The 16,168-nt window shown below is 32.7% G+C and overlaps 1 protein-coding gene across 1 annotated transcript in view; it reads right to left on the minus strand.

Moving 5' to 3' along the window:
* Positions 1-16,168, minus strand: part of COL11A1 (collagen type XI alpha 1 chain) — a 211,820-nt gene that overhangs the window by 83,618 nt on the left and 112,034 nt on the right. The window contains 8 exon segments of the mRNA XM_039216657.1: positions 127-180; positions 3,865-3,909; positions 4,413-4,466; positions 4,614-4,658; positions 4,791-4,844; positions 9,497-9,550; positions 12,505-12,612; positions 14,479-14,532. Coding sequence (XP_039072588.1) covers positions 127-180; positions 3,865-3,909; positions 4,413-4,466; positions 4,614-4,658; positions 4,791-4,844; positions 9,497-9,550; positions 12,505-12,612; positions 14,479-14,532 — 468 coding nt within the window.

A 16,168-nucleotide genomic window follows, 5' to 3' on the forward strand; every position in this document is an offset into this window, starting at 1 on the left:
ATAATTTTATTATTAGAATTTTCATAAATATTTGAATCTAAAAATTATTCAAAATATAAACTGTGACTCTCAAAAATTTGAAAACATTGTCAAATGAAAAAAGATAAGAAAAACTATGGCACTTACAGGAGGACCTTTAGGTCCGGGGAATCCAACTGGACCCTGAGGTCCTTGAGGGCCCTGAAAATAAAAAGCAGTGGAGATATTTAAGAATATGCCTTGAAAGATACATCTTTATACTTTACAGTTTATTTCTACAGATGAAACACAATATAGCATATAGCTTCTTCACCATAATGACAGAACTACAGTAATGCAACAAGATAATCTAAACTAATCTAAAAGTTAAATTCATGATTTTTCACATTATTTAGTACTCAAAACCACACATCAATGGTCTTAAATCAAAAACACTGTAAATATTTAGAATTCATATTAAAAGTGAACAGAACATAGATGTATCAAGAAGTTCCACACTTTTAACATTAGTTGGACATAACCATTGGGGCAGAATATTTCAATTCCACAACCACCCCAAAAAAATTATTTTTAAAATTGACTCTATAAATGTTCTGATTCCAGTATACAAAAGGAAAAAAAAAATAAGTGACTAATTCAGAAAGACCTTCAATTTCTATATTTAAATGTATTTTTGAAGATGTTGATATCTCATTTTACTCATATATAAAATTCTTTTGTAGATCATGAAAAACACATTATTGTATAATTATTCTCATTAACATTCAATCCAAACATACATATATAATATTGTTCTGAACTTAATCTTTAATTGACATTATTCAATACTTATATTTATATAAATATAAAATGCAGAACATAGACCTTATTATTGTGACAGCAAAAAAGTTGGTAAAGATAATCCCTTTTGTTCCCAGAACATAATAATTACATTTCCAAAAGAAAAAAAAAATATATATATAAAATGAAACATAATATAAATAGGACTTTTTAAATAACCCAACTAGAATAGTATTTATTTATAGTTAAATAATAAATGGAGTATACTAAAATTGGTCTTTACTCTTCAGTTCATCGATTTAGCCTTTCCAAGGGAAATTTCATTATCATTTTTAAGCCAATGATAGTTCAGAAATCAGCACAAAGTACTGCTATTATCAGCATCTTATCTTAAAATCAGAAAGAAACTTCAAAGTTCAATAGGTGATTAAATAAATAGATATCATCAGTGTAATTACCAAAAACACTGGTAACTTTTGGGACTTACAAATTTTGGTATTCTCATTAAACTATGAAACTATCATTCTTAAGTATATATGATAATAACTTAAGAATATTATAAACAAAGTTTTAATTTAAATATAAAACTTTAAGAGTGCCTGGATGGTTCAGTCTGTTAAGCGTCCGATTTCAGATCAGGTCATGATCTCATGGTTTGTGGGTTTGAGCCCCAAGTCAGGCTCTGTGCTGACAGCGGGAGACTGGAGCCTGCTTCGGATTCTGTATTTCCCTCTCTCTCTCTGCTCCTCCCCAACTCATGCTCTGTCTCTTTCTGTCTCTCAAAAATAAATAATGTTAAAAAGTTTTTAATATAAAATTTAAAAATAGTATTTTTAAGGTTACGTAGCAAGCTCTATTTTTCTAATTTCTTAAAATGTCATTTCTTTGGTTTCTAAATTTCTGCTCCTTTTCAACCAAAATTGATTTTGTATTTAAATTTCTTTAAGGATAAAATTTTAGAAAATCACTTCTCTAGAGAATATAAAGAGGAAAAAATGGGTCTTTACAAAATTCCACAAAAACGTGTTGACATATTCTGTCTGTATTAATGAAAATAGTTTTCAGGTGATGTGGAAAATACATACTCAGTGTAAAGACAATGTTGGAACCCAGTCAGGGTTGCCAGATAAAAACTCAGTGCCTAGTGAAATTTGAATTTTAGATAAAAAATGAATAATATTAATATGCCCCAATATTGCAAAGGACATATTTATACCACACTATTCTGCTGTTCATGTAAAAATTCATTCAACTGGGTATCTTAGTCTTTTTGTTTGTTTTTATTTTGTTTGTTGTTGTTGTTTTGTGGCTTTTGCTAAATCTGTCTTAACTAAGTCTTCAATAATAGGCATCCATGATCTGCAAATCATGAGTATGAGGAATTATATTTAAGCTGCAGAATATCCTAATGAATAAATATATAATAGTATGTATTTAAAATATCCTACAGCGTATACATAATATGTACATATAATTCATATTATATATATATTTATAAACAAATATATTGTTACTGAAGTCCATTGAAATGGACAAAAATAGGTATTTCCATTTCTACTTCAATGGTGCTACAAAACTCTCTCCCTAAACTTCCCAAGTCATATATTTTAAAGAAAATATTTTGATGATATCACTTCTATCATTCTTCAGCTATGCCAAAGACACAGCCAAAGAGTATATGATACATAAAATTCCTTGGAGAAAATGAGGATATGTTAGAGAAAAATGGTTTCATCTACTACACAGAATACAGGAAGTATGTTCTGTATATTTAAAATGTATGACTGCTATTTAAAAATGTTTTCCAGCTTACTTTAAAAAATTTTTATAATAACCTCTTACTTTAAGCCTCAAAATTTATTTTTCTTACTCTCAAAGTAGTTTTACAATTATGAGTAATCATGCTGTTGGGTCACACTGTTATGTTCCAAACTTGTAAATAGATATGGTTGATCATGACATTTTAGAATGCTTAAGCAAAATATGAAAGAGAAAATAGTTTATGCCTTGAAAACAAAACTCCCAGCCTTGCTATAATTTGTGAAATGGTTCTACTCATTTAATGATTTATCCATTTTAATTAAACTGCATCTTCTTAAGATGACTTTGACCATCAAATTTTTCAAATATATGTTATTTACGAACTCAAAATGGACAGGATGGACTTAATTTGGAATAGTTCATCAACAGTGAGAGACATTTAGTAGAAAGTTTACTTTAATTAAATATGAACCAAAGCTTTAAAACAACTGTAATTAAATGTTTATTCTTATGTCTTATCTATTGACATTTCTGTCACAAATAGAAACTTTGTTCCAAAAAATTACTTATTCCCAGTTTTAAGTTATATTACATCATGAGGCATTTCAGATTTTCTTTTCATGAAACATTATACATTTCAAATAATAATATACAAAAACTATATTACTATGACTACATAATACTGAACATTGTTATAGAATATTAAGAAGTGAGTCTAATTTCTTTAACAGTAATACAGATTGAATATTTAAAATTCTCTCAAGAAGATAGCTTTCAAAACCTCTGGCTACAAAAATACTGTATTTTTGCCAAAAGAAAACAAATAAAGGGCATGCTTACTCATGTATATTTAGCTTTATTTTATATCAATTGAAAATCAATTTACTAAATAGTTTTTCTATTTACTGGAATAGATGTTTTATCTTGATTTGAATGTATATCGATTGTGACTTAATGGCTATGGGGAGCTTGCCTTTTACCAACATAATGTTGCTTCCAGAAATATGGACAAAATGAATATAAGGGAACCCAAGAGGACTGAAGGAGAAGGCATAGGTGTTATATGGATATTTTAAAAAATTATTTGGGCTTGAGTTTGATAACATCATAGGGCAATTATGCACAATATTTCTCTCTTTTCTATAACCAAATTGGTAGCACATGAGAGTAAATTTTTTTAAAGAAGAAAATTAAAAAATAAGAACTTTTAAACTCTCAAAAGATTTTGCAAGTTTCTGTGCACATCTATCTGTAGACACATGTACTTTTTCCCAGAAATTGAAATACTTGCAAAATATTAATATTTATTTCATATTATGTTAGTGCATCCTGTATCATACATACTCTTTCACCAGGAGGGCCAGGAGGGCCATCACCACCCGAAGTGCCCTATTAAAAACAGAAAAAGAAAAGAAAAATCAGTTTTGATTCCTTCTCATAGCATTTCTCCTCTAGAAGAGGAACTTACAGCAAACACAAATAGAACAAGTACTTCTTTTTTTTTTTTAATATAACTTATTGTCAAGTTAGCTAATATGCAATGTATATAGCTCTTGGTTTCAGGGGTAGATTCCCATGATTCATCACTTAATACAACATCCAGTGCTCATCCCAACAAGTGCCCTCCTCAATGCCCATGACCCATTTTCCTCTCTCTCCCACCCTCCCATCAACCCTCAGTTTGTTCTCTATATTTAAGAGTCCCTTATGGGACTGCCTCCCTCTCTGTTTGTAACTATTTTTTTCTTCCTTTCCCCCATGATCTTCTGCTAAGTTTCTCAAATTCCACACATGAGTGAGGACATATGATATTTATCTTTCTCTGCCTGACTTACTTCACTTAGCATAATACCTTCCAGTTCTATCCATGATAGAACAAGAACTTTTAATACCTTTGGACCAGGTTTTCCAGTAGGACCTCTTGCACCTCTTGAACCTCGAGGACCCTGCACATGAGAGCAAAAGATGAAACTGATCTAGCGTCAGGCACATCCAAAAGCACAGAATCTGTTTCCATTTTTGAAGAAAATTATCTTAAAAAATTAAGTCCAAATTAAAAAATGAAAATCATTATTGTAAATGAAGCCACCCACCGTTGGGCCACGTTGACCCCGAGGGCCTGGTTTGCCAGCTACACCCTGCCAAGACAGTTCAAACAGTTTCAGTAAGCAGCATATCACAGTAAATCATGAGGCAGGTGCTGAGAAACAGGTACTCATGCAAGAACACTTATATTAGATAGTCCATGACAATAGACTTCTATACCATACCCGTGCACCTTTCTCTCCATTGGCACCTGGAAACCCAGGAAATCCAGTGGAACCCTATAAAAATAAAAATAGCAAACAATGAGTATGGGAATTAACACAATTGCAGCCACCAGCTGTAGGCCTTTAGGAACAGAGGGAGTCTCACAGCTGGTAATATTTAAGTCAGAAATACAATTTTAAGAAACCATACAACCTTTATTTATTTGAAAATGAACTTACAGTGAGATCTGAAATCCTGGAAGCAGTGAAAACATGAATTGATAAAACATATTTTAGTTTTAACTTTAAAACAATTAATCATCATTTCTCATATTAGAAAATTGCAATTAAAGAATGCTTTACATAAAATAATTTTGACTTAAAATTCTACATACTTGCTTCAACTTGGATGAAAAATCTTATTTTTCATGAGCATGAATAAATATTAAAATGAGAGTTTAATAAAAACTTTCCTAAATTAACATTATTGTATTTGTATATCTGTCACTTTTTAGTTTAATGTTTTTACACCTTTAGAATTGAATCAAATCATAAAGACTAAAGATCTTCTTCCACCTTTCTGCTTGATGTTTGGATGTGGTTAGACCTAGATGAGAATTTAGGTCAGACAGTCCAGCATTAAAATTCTGTTTTGGAATTCCAAAGACATAAATTCATAACAGGTTTATCATACATTCGAGGAAGTTGGGTACATTACTTATCCTCTATGAGCATAGAGGATAATGCCTAAGTACATCTTATAAGCACTGTGAGTTTGTGGGAGATTAGAATAAAGGCATAAAAATGATAATGGTAGATAACAATAAGTATCGGTTATTTAAAGGTGTAATAGGAACAATGAAAGCATCATACTTCATCCACAAAGAGCCATATTTTATGGATGGAATATAATACAACCCCCCACTTCTTCTTGTGCTTTTATCTGCTCACAGATTCCTTTGAACATTCTTTTGAACCACTGGTTTTACCTTATCATTGTATCATGAAATAGAACAGATTAAAATTCAGATATTTTCTCCTCAACATGTTAACTATGAGACTTTGGGAAGTGTGGGTGTGCTTCCAAATACTCACTTTTCTTATTCAGAACACTTTATGAATTAAATTTAATCATGTTTAAAGTATCTAGCAAAGAGTAGCAGACATTCAGATTTTATATCCTCCCTATGTATTAAGGGAGATGTAACAAAGCTATATTTGACTTGAATATATTCCTTGCTTTTCTTTCCATTCATTTGGATTGAATTATGCCTAAAATAATATTTATCTAAGTGGTAAGTGTCCCCTCTGTATCACAATAATTCAGAATGATTCCTAATAATGTGGATTGTCAAATCCCACTGCAGATTTCCCTCTCCAGCAGAAGGATCCAGGAATCTGCATTTTTAACAATTCTTCCAGGTGATATATATAATAGATATCAAAGTATATTTCCTCCGCAAGTCAAAAAAGTTGTACATGAAGCCTTATGGGAGCTGATGGCCAAATCAATAATCCATAGAATGCACTGCTGAGTTTCTTTTTATGACCCATTTCCCAATATATTCTAATTCATATATATAGAGATTACTATGTGATTCACTTGAGGACAATTGTTAGGACATAGAATGTTCACATAATGGGGAAATAATGTCTGCAATTTATGTTTTTTGAAGGGCTTTCAAAGCCTTTTTCCCTACAGAGAATCAGAAGTTAGATCTAGAAGAGGATTACCATGTGACTACTCTAAGAATCTGACAAAAAGTGAGTATAATCCAATATAGAAATAATCTATTCTATCAGATTTTATCTGGGAACAAATATTCATTTCTGTCTTGAGTAGAATAGATAACTAGTCACGTTGGTAGAGACTCCATTCAAACAAATTGGTCTATGCATCAATTTTATTGTTAGTAAATTTATTTTCTTATGTAAGTGTCTGTTCTAGGCAATGTATGAGAAAAAACCAAAAATGCACAATCCATCAACTAAACAGTTGGTAATACAAGGGCATATTCTTCTTTTCTCCTGTAAGGAGTTATCACCAAAATATACAATTTCCATGAAAAGGCATTATAGGTTTTTACTTTATTTTATTTTTAAAGTATGAATTTTTGAGGGAGAGAGAGGAAGAGAGAAAGAGAGAGACAGACAGAGAGCAAGCACAAGTGGAGGAGGGGCAGAGATAGAAGGTGACACAGAATCTGAAACAGGCTCCAGGCTCTGAGCTATCAGCACAGAACCCAATGCGGGGCTTGAACTCACGAACCATGAGATTCTGACCTGAGCAGAAGCTTAACCAACTGAGCCACCGAGGCTCCCAAGGAATTATAGGTTTTTAAATGGAAAAAACAAAAAGCAAACAAAAAGCTGAAAGTCAGTCAAAGATTAATGGTAAAAGGCTTACCGACTATGAAACTTTCAAAATTATTTGAATGCTGTTTTAAATACAAAGAATCCTACATTAAAACAGATTTGCTTTTTGAAGTAGCGGTCATTTTAGAGTACCAATGGTGGTGCAACTTTCAAATACCCATTGTGTTTTATATTGCTAGTAAGATACTAAATAAATTATAATTCTAATTATAGTCCTTAAATTGCTTAAAAGAGATTAGCAGCTCAATTTCACTTTTAGTATAATATAGATTTAAATCTCTCCAAAAATCATTAGGTTCCACATAGGAAAAACATGTGCAGCTATCTTTGATCTTTGATAAGCCCATTATTTTTTGTTTTAGAACTGAGAAACATTAATCATTTTTGAAAGTAAAAAGGTTGCTGTGAAGAAAAGTAATATAAAAAATAGAAACCAAGGTTTCAGACATTTTGGTTAAAGAGTAAAGAAAAATGTTTGATTCCTCTAGGAAGAAACATTTCTCTCCAGTCATTCTGGTGCATTTTGTTAATAAAAATAACTCAAAGAATATTGAACAGAGTATTGTCTTAGGAGAAACAGAGGAAATAAGAATGTCAAATAAAAGAATATTGTGCTAAGCCTTCTAGTAATATGACACTTTTCTATTTTTAAATCAAAACACCGCAACTGGAATTCAACTTCCTAATTAGATCAAAACCTCATCAAGCAATCTAAGGATAGCTTAAGGTGGTAGGTAACAGTGAATGTGTTTTACTCATAATACTGTGAAAATGCTTGACCTTTGAAAGGAAGGTAGCTAGGAGACAGGGCAGTCTATTAGAGACCATATTTAAAAGGTAAAACTTACTAATCAGCATTATAAATGTAGCTAGAAATCTTTAAATGATGCTTGTGTTATTTTCAAGTCACAGATAAAATGAATCTTATTTTAGAAGGGCTCAAAGCATTATGTTTACCTCCTACTATACAAGGGAATGCATATTATCTAGAAACTCAGGGAAAATTTATAAGACAAAACCACATAGCAAGCCTACTACAGTCTCATCATAGGACAATGGGTGAAGACAAGTATATACAGTTCACATTTGTAAAGAGGAAGGACATTCTGGTTTCTCAGTGATTATCTGTGAAACTTATTAATAAATATGTTGTGGATTATTATATAAAGAGGAGTTATCTTTATATATGATTCCTATCAAGCTTAAAAGGGTTAATCAGAAACAGACTGATAGATAGATAGATAGATAGATAGATAGATAGATAGATAGTCTGTCTCATGGGGATATAATTATTTTTATAGCAAAAATCAAAATGTACATATTAATTGATTTAACCACTTTAATTAACTAGTCAGTGCAGGAAGTACGCCTTGACAAAGTTTTAATATTAGCTTAAGGAAAATTAGCACACTGGGGTAAACATCTATTTTTAAAACCATCTATTTTATGCTTAAAATATATATATTTAAAATAGTTAAAAATAAAATTTTAGTTCTGTAGTGGATCAGATGGTGGCCCCCAACCAATATACCCAATCTTCAAATCTCCGGAACATGTGAATGTTGCCTTATTTGGAAAAATAGGTCTTTGTAGGTGCAGATTGAGTTAAGGATCTTGAAATGAGATTGAGTGGTCCCTAAATGCAAAGACAAGTGTCTTTATAAGAGACAGAGGAGAAGACAGAAGGAAAAAAGGCCATGTGGAGAGGGTGGCAGAGCTATGCAGACACAAACCACAGACCTCCCTGGTTTACCAGAAGCTGGAGGAGACAAGGAGTCTCCCCTAGAGCTTTCAGAGGGACTGGGGCTCTGCTGACACCTTGATTTTATTATACTTCTGTTCTCCAGAACTGTAAGAGAGTAAATCTTTGTTGTTTTAAGTCACCAAGTTTGTAGAAATTTGTTACAGTAGCCTTAGGAAACAAACACTGGGGAAATGAGAGAAAAGAAAGATGATGAAAGATGTATTGTGATTTTTTTTAAAGGCAGCAAGTGGAATTTCAAACCCTTAGGGTACTAGAAATGAAATCAAAAACTATTATCCATCATCTATCATCCCCTTTATAACTTCTAGATATACTAGTAAGTATGTCACTTTGGAATAGTCCTTATTGCAATTACAGGGAAGTAGTTGATGATGTCTTCCTTTCAGGACCACGTCTGCTAAAATACTCCAATCCGTAATCACCTAGGCTCTCTGAGCAACTTGCGTACCAGGCACCCAGAAACCTGATGTCTTTCACTTGTGAAATTATATTTTAAAGATTTATCATCTCTCTTTTACAAACCATTATGTATGATTAATTTCTACAACATGGTGATAAACTATAAACATCAAGCTAATTGTCTTACCTTTGGACCTTGTCTTCCTGGATATCCTGGTAATCCTGGAACACCAAGTTTCCCCTAAAGTCAAAAAATAAATAAAGATTCTAGGTTGAAATAAGTTTAAACAATGATTTTAGCACTTTTTCTAGAAGTTAGAACCACATATTTGTACAGTCAAAAGGAAGATTTGCAAGTTTTCACCAAACTTCACTTACACTATATTTCTTCATTTCAATAGGGAAAAAAGGTTTTGGACATATTTCTAACACTGTAATGTTCACTAACTTAACATCCACCTAAGTGACAGTGCCTTCTTTGGGGGTACAGGACCTGTAGTAAAGAGAATTCTAGGACTCTTTCTGAACCCTTAAGCATGACTAAAGAAAACACCTAAGCTTTCAACATTAAAATTAATTAAAGTTAGTTGATGTAGTTAGATTTGCATTTAGATTTTATCACTTCTGCTGGACTTAATCCTTTTGATAATTTTCAAAAAGAATTTTGATAAAATTATTTCATTTCTCAATGTAAATATAAAGTAAGCAATTATGAGTTATTTTACTATTTCTCACTGACTAGTTTAAAGAACTGAACAAGAAATTTTGACCTAATTTTTGGGCCAAGGGTCTTCTTCTTTTCAAATATCTGGGAAATCTGGGTTAATAGACACATCAAATGTTGAGAACTATAGGTAAGTAATGACAATTTTTGTGGAGTGCAGGTGGGACCTCAAATGTGCAACAACTGTGTTCCAGTGCAATGACATTACTTCTCAAAAAGTGCTAAAACAGAAAATTGCAGCAAAGTCTAAAGATGTGTAACAAATACCAAGAGGCTTAAAATGCTATACTAACAAAATTGCGCCCTGGACAAAATATTAATTTAAAAAAGCAGGTAAAGGAAAAATTAAGTTAAATTAAGTGAACTAAATAAAATGTGGAATTTTACTGTGACTATTTTCCTTAAGATTTTATAAAAGCACACTCCATATATATATGTATATAATATGTATATACACATATATACATATGATTATATACATATAATTATATACATATAAAATATATAATACTATTTATCAAAGTCTTAAAACATTAGGAAACACATAGTATCATTGTTTCCCATGTACATTTAAACTAAAAATAAGAATAGAAACAAAAACAAATCCAAATTACTACACGTAACAGTAAGAGAGGAACAGCAACTTTATAAACCACAATAAATATTTTACTGGATGAATCAAGGTAAGAAAATAAGAATATAGTTTATGACCTTGTTATTATAGATTGAACTAAAGAGTTGTCTGATTCAAGATCAACACTGCATAGGTAAGCAGTATTCAGATGGAAAATATGCAAAGAAGCCCTAAGAAGCATGCTTATAATGATGTCCCTTTGGATGCATTAAGTTATCATATCTGCTTTATGCAACTGATTTCAAGGTTAATGAAATTCTCTAATTATGATCACAAAGTCTTTGTGTCAAGCTAATTGCTGTATTACAATATAGAGTCTTATTCACTTTAGAGTCATTTAAAAATAAATCCAGGCAGAAATTTTGTTTGCCTTTTTAATATGGTGATGGGCAACTTCAAAAAAGGGGAAATGCTAAGAAATGTTAAAGATGAAGAATTGTGGGGTAAAATCCTGAGGCCTCTGAAGAGAGGCTGGCATGATTTACATGAATAAAGTGGAACAAGGATGAGGGGAAGGTCCCATAAATGTCTAAAACCACTGGCAAGTGAGAGTTCTCAAGTGGAATGCTCATAGGGCCTTAGAAGCCTTTGTTGTCTCTCATCCTTTCCTTCCCTGCCTAAACACAGTGACATTATTCATCAGTTCACAAATGGCAACTGGGGATGGTGAATCTGTAGAAGAACTACATCAGATGATTCATAATGACATGAGGATATGTCTTCTCACTTATCCCATCATGGTGCCTGTATAATCGTTAAATATTTTTCTTCTGGGCCAGGATGGCAAGGAGGGAAATTAAAATTTTCTTAAACAACATGGAATTTTCATATTTTATAGAAGAATAGTGGCATATTCAATATAGAAAATTTGGAAAGCAGGTATACATATTAAAAGGAAGGAAATCATCTGAGTTATGCCACCAAGAAATAATTATTATTTATATTTTCCTCTAATGTACAAAGAGGATAACACTTGTTCTTTCTTAATTTAACTTCACAGTTACATTATGAGGTGTTCACCATATCACTAAATAGTCTATGATGGCATAATTTTAATGTTGTCTAATATTACATGCAAATTTAAATGTAATGGTTGAAAATAGTTTTTGGCATTATAACATACAGCATGGTGGCTCTTAAAACAATGAATAATACACTCATGACGATGTTTTAAAACACAGTGATGTCTGGGTTGACACTAGACTAAAATCAAAATCTCTTGAAGTTGGGCTTAGACATCAGCCTTTTTTAAAACACTTGCCTGTGAAAGTGCATGTTCATGTGAAAAAACAGAAAGTGTACATTTTGCCTTGAGGAGCAAAGATGATTCTAATTCTTCCAAAACAATAAGCACGTTTTTCATTGATTCTTTGATCCATTGTTAATCACATGCAAATTCTTTTTTAAACTATTTTTTAAGTTTTATTCTATTTATTTTCAGAAAGAGAGACAGAGAGAGAGAGAATCCCAAAGCAACGTGGGACTCAAACTCACGAACTGTGAGATCATGACCTGAGCCAAAACCAAGAGTCGGATGCTTAACTGAATGAGCCACCCAGGTGCCCAAGCACACTCAAATTCTTAACCTCTAACGAATGTGCAAGAGCTTGAAGAACTGCTAACTCTGCATGGCCAAGGAGAGTAGAGGGCATAGGTGATAACGGAGAGTAAAAAAAGGATCAATGTACCCGTCTCATGGTTGTATTCCTAATAGTATACAGATATGCTTGAAATGTAATAGAATCCTCTAATTTTCTGACATGGATGATTAAAAATATTTTTAAATGACCATGAAATATCATTGCAAGCACCTGTGAATTTAAAGTTGTTCACTGACCTTTTCTCCTGCTTGACCAGAAGGACCAGGGTCACCAGTTGGACCTGCTCGACCCTTGGGTCCTTCAGGGCCATCTTCTCCTCTTGGACCTACTTGACCAACTTCTCCCTAAAACACAGAGTAACAACATTCTTATAATTTAAAATATATTGGAGACTGAATAACAGAGATTATAGTCTATCAGAAAGTCATATTTGTCTACTCTTCATTTGTTTCCTCATGTTTTATTTATGACAAAGAGGCTTGAAAGTGCTTGACTTCATCAACCTTTCCATTAGTAAATAGATAGCTGGATATAATTTGACATTTGAAAGCCTAAAGAAGCCCGATGCTACTAGCTTTAATATTAAAGTAATTTTAATACATCTGTGTTGCAGAGAGAAAGAAAAAAATAAGACCCAAAGTGAGATGGTATCGGGTGGCAGAAAAATCAACCCTAAAATATGCCACTTTGGTGTGAAGATTATTTTGAAGTGAGAGCTACTGAGAAGAAGCAGATGTAGCAGAAGCTAAGAGCAGAAGATAAATTTCCAAAGATGCCCTCCCTCCCCTCTCTACAAGAAAAGACAGATGTTAATCACGAGAGCCAACCGGACCCTTATTAGTCTGGAGCCAAAAGCAGATGCCAGAGGAATCTATACAACAAACTTCATTAACTAGCCTTTATCTATCATTAGTTTTTAATATATCTGCCTTCCCATAACCTCCAGCCCTAGACACTCAAAGTCCTTTTCCTTGTCATCTCTCAAAAATTCATTCTTCCTTTGCTAAAATGCCATATAAGCCCAAACTCTAACCACCCCTCTGAGTTAATTATCATGGAGTGGTCCCATGTGTAAACCTGAGGTACATGCTAAAACACTTCTGTTTTTCTTTTGTTAATTTGTCTTTTGTCAGCCTAATTTTACAGGGCCCCAGCCTGAGAACCTAGCAGGTTAATAGGAAAAAGTAATTTTCCTTTCTGACAATAGCAATTTTGGAAATTACTGTTTGCAACACAAGAAAAATGCCTCCATTTTAGACTTGTTTTCATATTTATAGTTTTAGGGCCTGAAATGTGTAAGTTATTGCCGCCATTCTAGAAACAAGCATTACATACATTTTAGGGAAACAAAAAAATTCTACAGTATGCCTCTTTGCTTAAATATATTAGGTATTATGGTGTTAGATAAAATAAATCTTCTCAATAAAAGATTTAGTTTAGTTTACTTTGGGTATCTCATATTATAGACATTCATCACCAGAAAAAAAAAAAAAAAAGCATACCACCTTTATGCTCAAAAATTCAAGATCACTAATAATGGAAGTTCAAGGAAGTTGCAAATACATACTTTCCAAGCAATAGCTCATTATAAACTTTAGAAGAAACCTATAAAACCACTTCTTTTTTTTTTTTTTTTTTTTTTTTTTTTTTTTTTTTTTTTTTTTTTTTTTTTTTTTTTTTTTTTTCTGCTTATTAACTTATTTTAAGAGAGAGAGAATGGCAGAGGGAGGAGAGATAGAACACCAACCAGGCCCTGCACTGTCAGCACAGACTCTGATTCAGGGCTCGAACCCACAAACTGTGATCGTGACCTGAGCAAAGATCAAGAGTCAGACATTTACCTACTGAGCCACCCAGGTGCCCTTCAAACCACTTTGTTTAAGCAATTTGATCATCAAATCAGAAAACATCTATGAACAATACTACTCAACTTTATATACACAGACACACACATGAACACACACACACACGTACAGGCTATAGAACATATGAAAATTTAATATAATATCTGAAAGACTATATTATCTCCACAAAAATTAACATGTCTAGACTTCATATGAAAGTCAAAGTGAGCAAAGTCTCAGAGTGTGTGAACATTTTTATTTATTCTGTGCTTTCTATATGTAAAGATAAGAATATACACACACACAATGCCCACATATACATACACTATAAATGTTTGTTCTTGTATGAAGTTTCCTCTTACTTACTCTGTCACCTTTCAGACCCATGTCACCTTTGAATCCTGGAAAACCATCTTCACCCTAAAAAATAAAAGTAATAAAACCAGGGTTTAATGATTTGTTTGAAAGAATCTAAAACATGGACACTGATAATTTAGGGAAAATTGTTCTGGGAAATGTGAATTCTAGCTCTGAAACCTCCTTCTCTCTATTCTAATCTTTATCACCTGTATCCTCTCCTTTTTTTAAAAATTATTATTGGCTCTAAGTTACTCCAGGAAATTTTTCTCCATTATATCGATTAAATCTCTGTCTTATGGGGGATATAGCCATTCTCTTTTTGTTTTTTTTAATTTTTTAAATGTTTTTGAAATTTATTCCTGAGAGAGAGAGACAGTATGAACAGGGGAGGGTCAGAGAGAGGGGGAGATACAGAATCCGAAACAGGCTCCAGGCTCTGCGCTGTCAGCACAGAACTCGATGTGGGGCTCGAACCCACGAACTGTGAGATCATGACCTGAGCCGAAGTCGGACGCTCAACTGACTGAGCCACCCAGGCACACCAGCCATTCTCTTATAATAACATATATCCTATGCCATTTGAACACATAAAAAGTAAATATTTAAATAATTATCATTTTAACTTTGGAATACAAGGATCTTTGACTACCAAATAAAATGTTTTTACCCTTAATTTTATACTAATTCATACCAAAGAATGTTATAGCATGCATTTTGTATCATGTGCTTTAGATAAATGCCTTCTAGCTCAATTTGTGTTCTATATTACAATCTCTTTTCAGGTGAAAACTAAGCAAACCAGTTTTATTCTTTATATGTCAATAGAAGATGTTCACTATCACATCAGATCGGTAATACTGAAAAGTGGGCTTCCTTTAGTAAAGGATGTCCTTTAGAATGGATGTTCAGATGATAAAGACATGAAGATGATAATGGTTCCGGTGTTGGTGGTAGTGAGGCAAAAAGTTAATTGAAGAAGTTTTGATGGGGGAGTTGGTATCTTAATTAGGTGTTATAGAGTGAATATGACTTGAAGAGTTTGAGGAAAAGACATTTCAGGTCGAGTATGGGAACAGAGCTAGGAAGACTGGCACATATACTTCCACATTCTGCTGCCAAATGACCTCTATAAAAAACAAAATTGATCACATATTTTACTTTAAAACAATTCAATGGTTCCAAATTGTTAATAATGAATATAAGCTGCCACCTCTCCCCTCCCCTTCTGACCATGATCTATCCCTTGCTTGTTCACTTTGGCAGTCTTATCTTTGATCTTGAATCTCCTCTCTATCCCTTACCCAACACTCTGAGATTGAGTTCTAGAAAAAATTACCTATATTTCCATTTGTAATTTTTGCATTGCTTGCCATTGTGATACACACACCTACAAACCCTTTACTTTCTCTGTCTACCTCTGTCTACCTTTACTCTTCTTTCAAGACTCAGTTCATAATTCTGCCATGAAGTTTATGACCTCAATCTTTCCTCCCAGCCTTGAAATTAACCTGTCTTATGTGCTCCTGCTAAACATTTATTATTATAAAAACATGCCATCCTGCACTTAGAAGATCATAGTTCTTTCTTTTATTAAATGGTAGAAAACAAGACTTATACCTAATTAGCCTCTGTGCCTCCAGTGTCTAGTACATTTCTGATCTTCAATAACCATGATGTTTAATAAACATTAACTGGG

Source organism: Hyaena hyaena, unplaced genomic scaffold (assembly GCF_003009895.1).
Source record: "Hyaena hyaena isolate Hyena2069 unplaced genomic scaffold, ASM300989v1 scaffold_651, whole genome shotgun sequence".
Classification (NCBI taxonomy): Eukaryota; Metazoa; Chordata; class Mammalia; order Carnivora; family Hyaenidae; genus Hyaena; species Hyaena hyaena.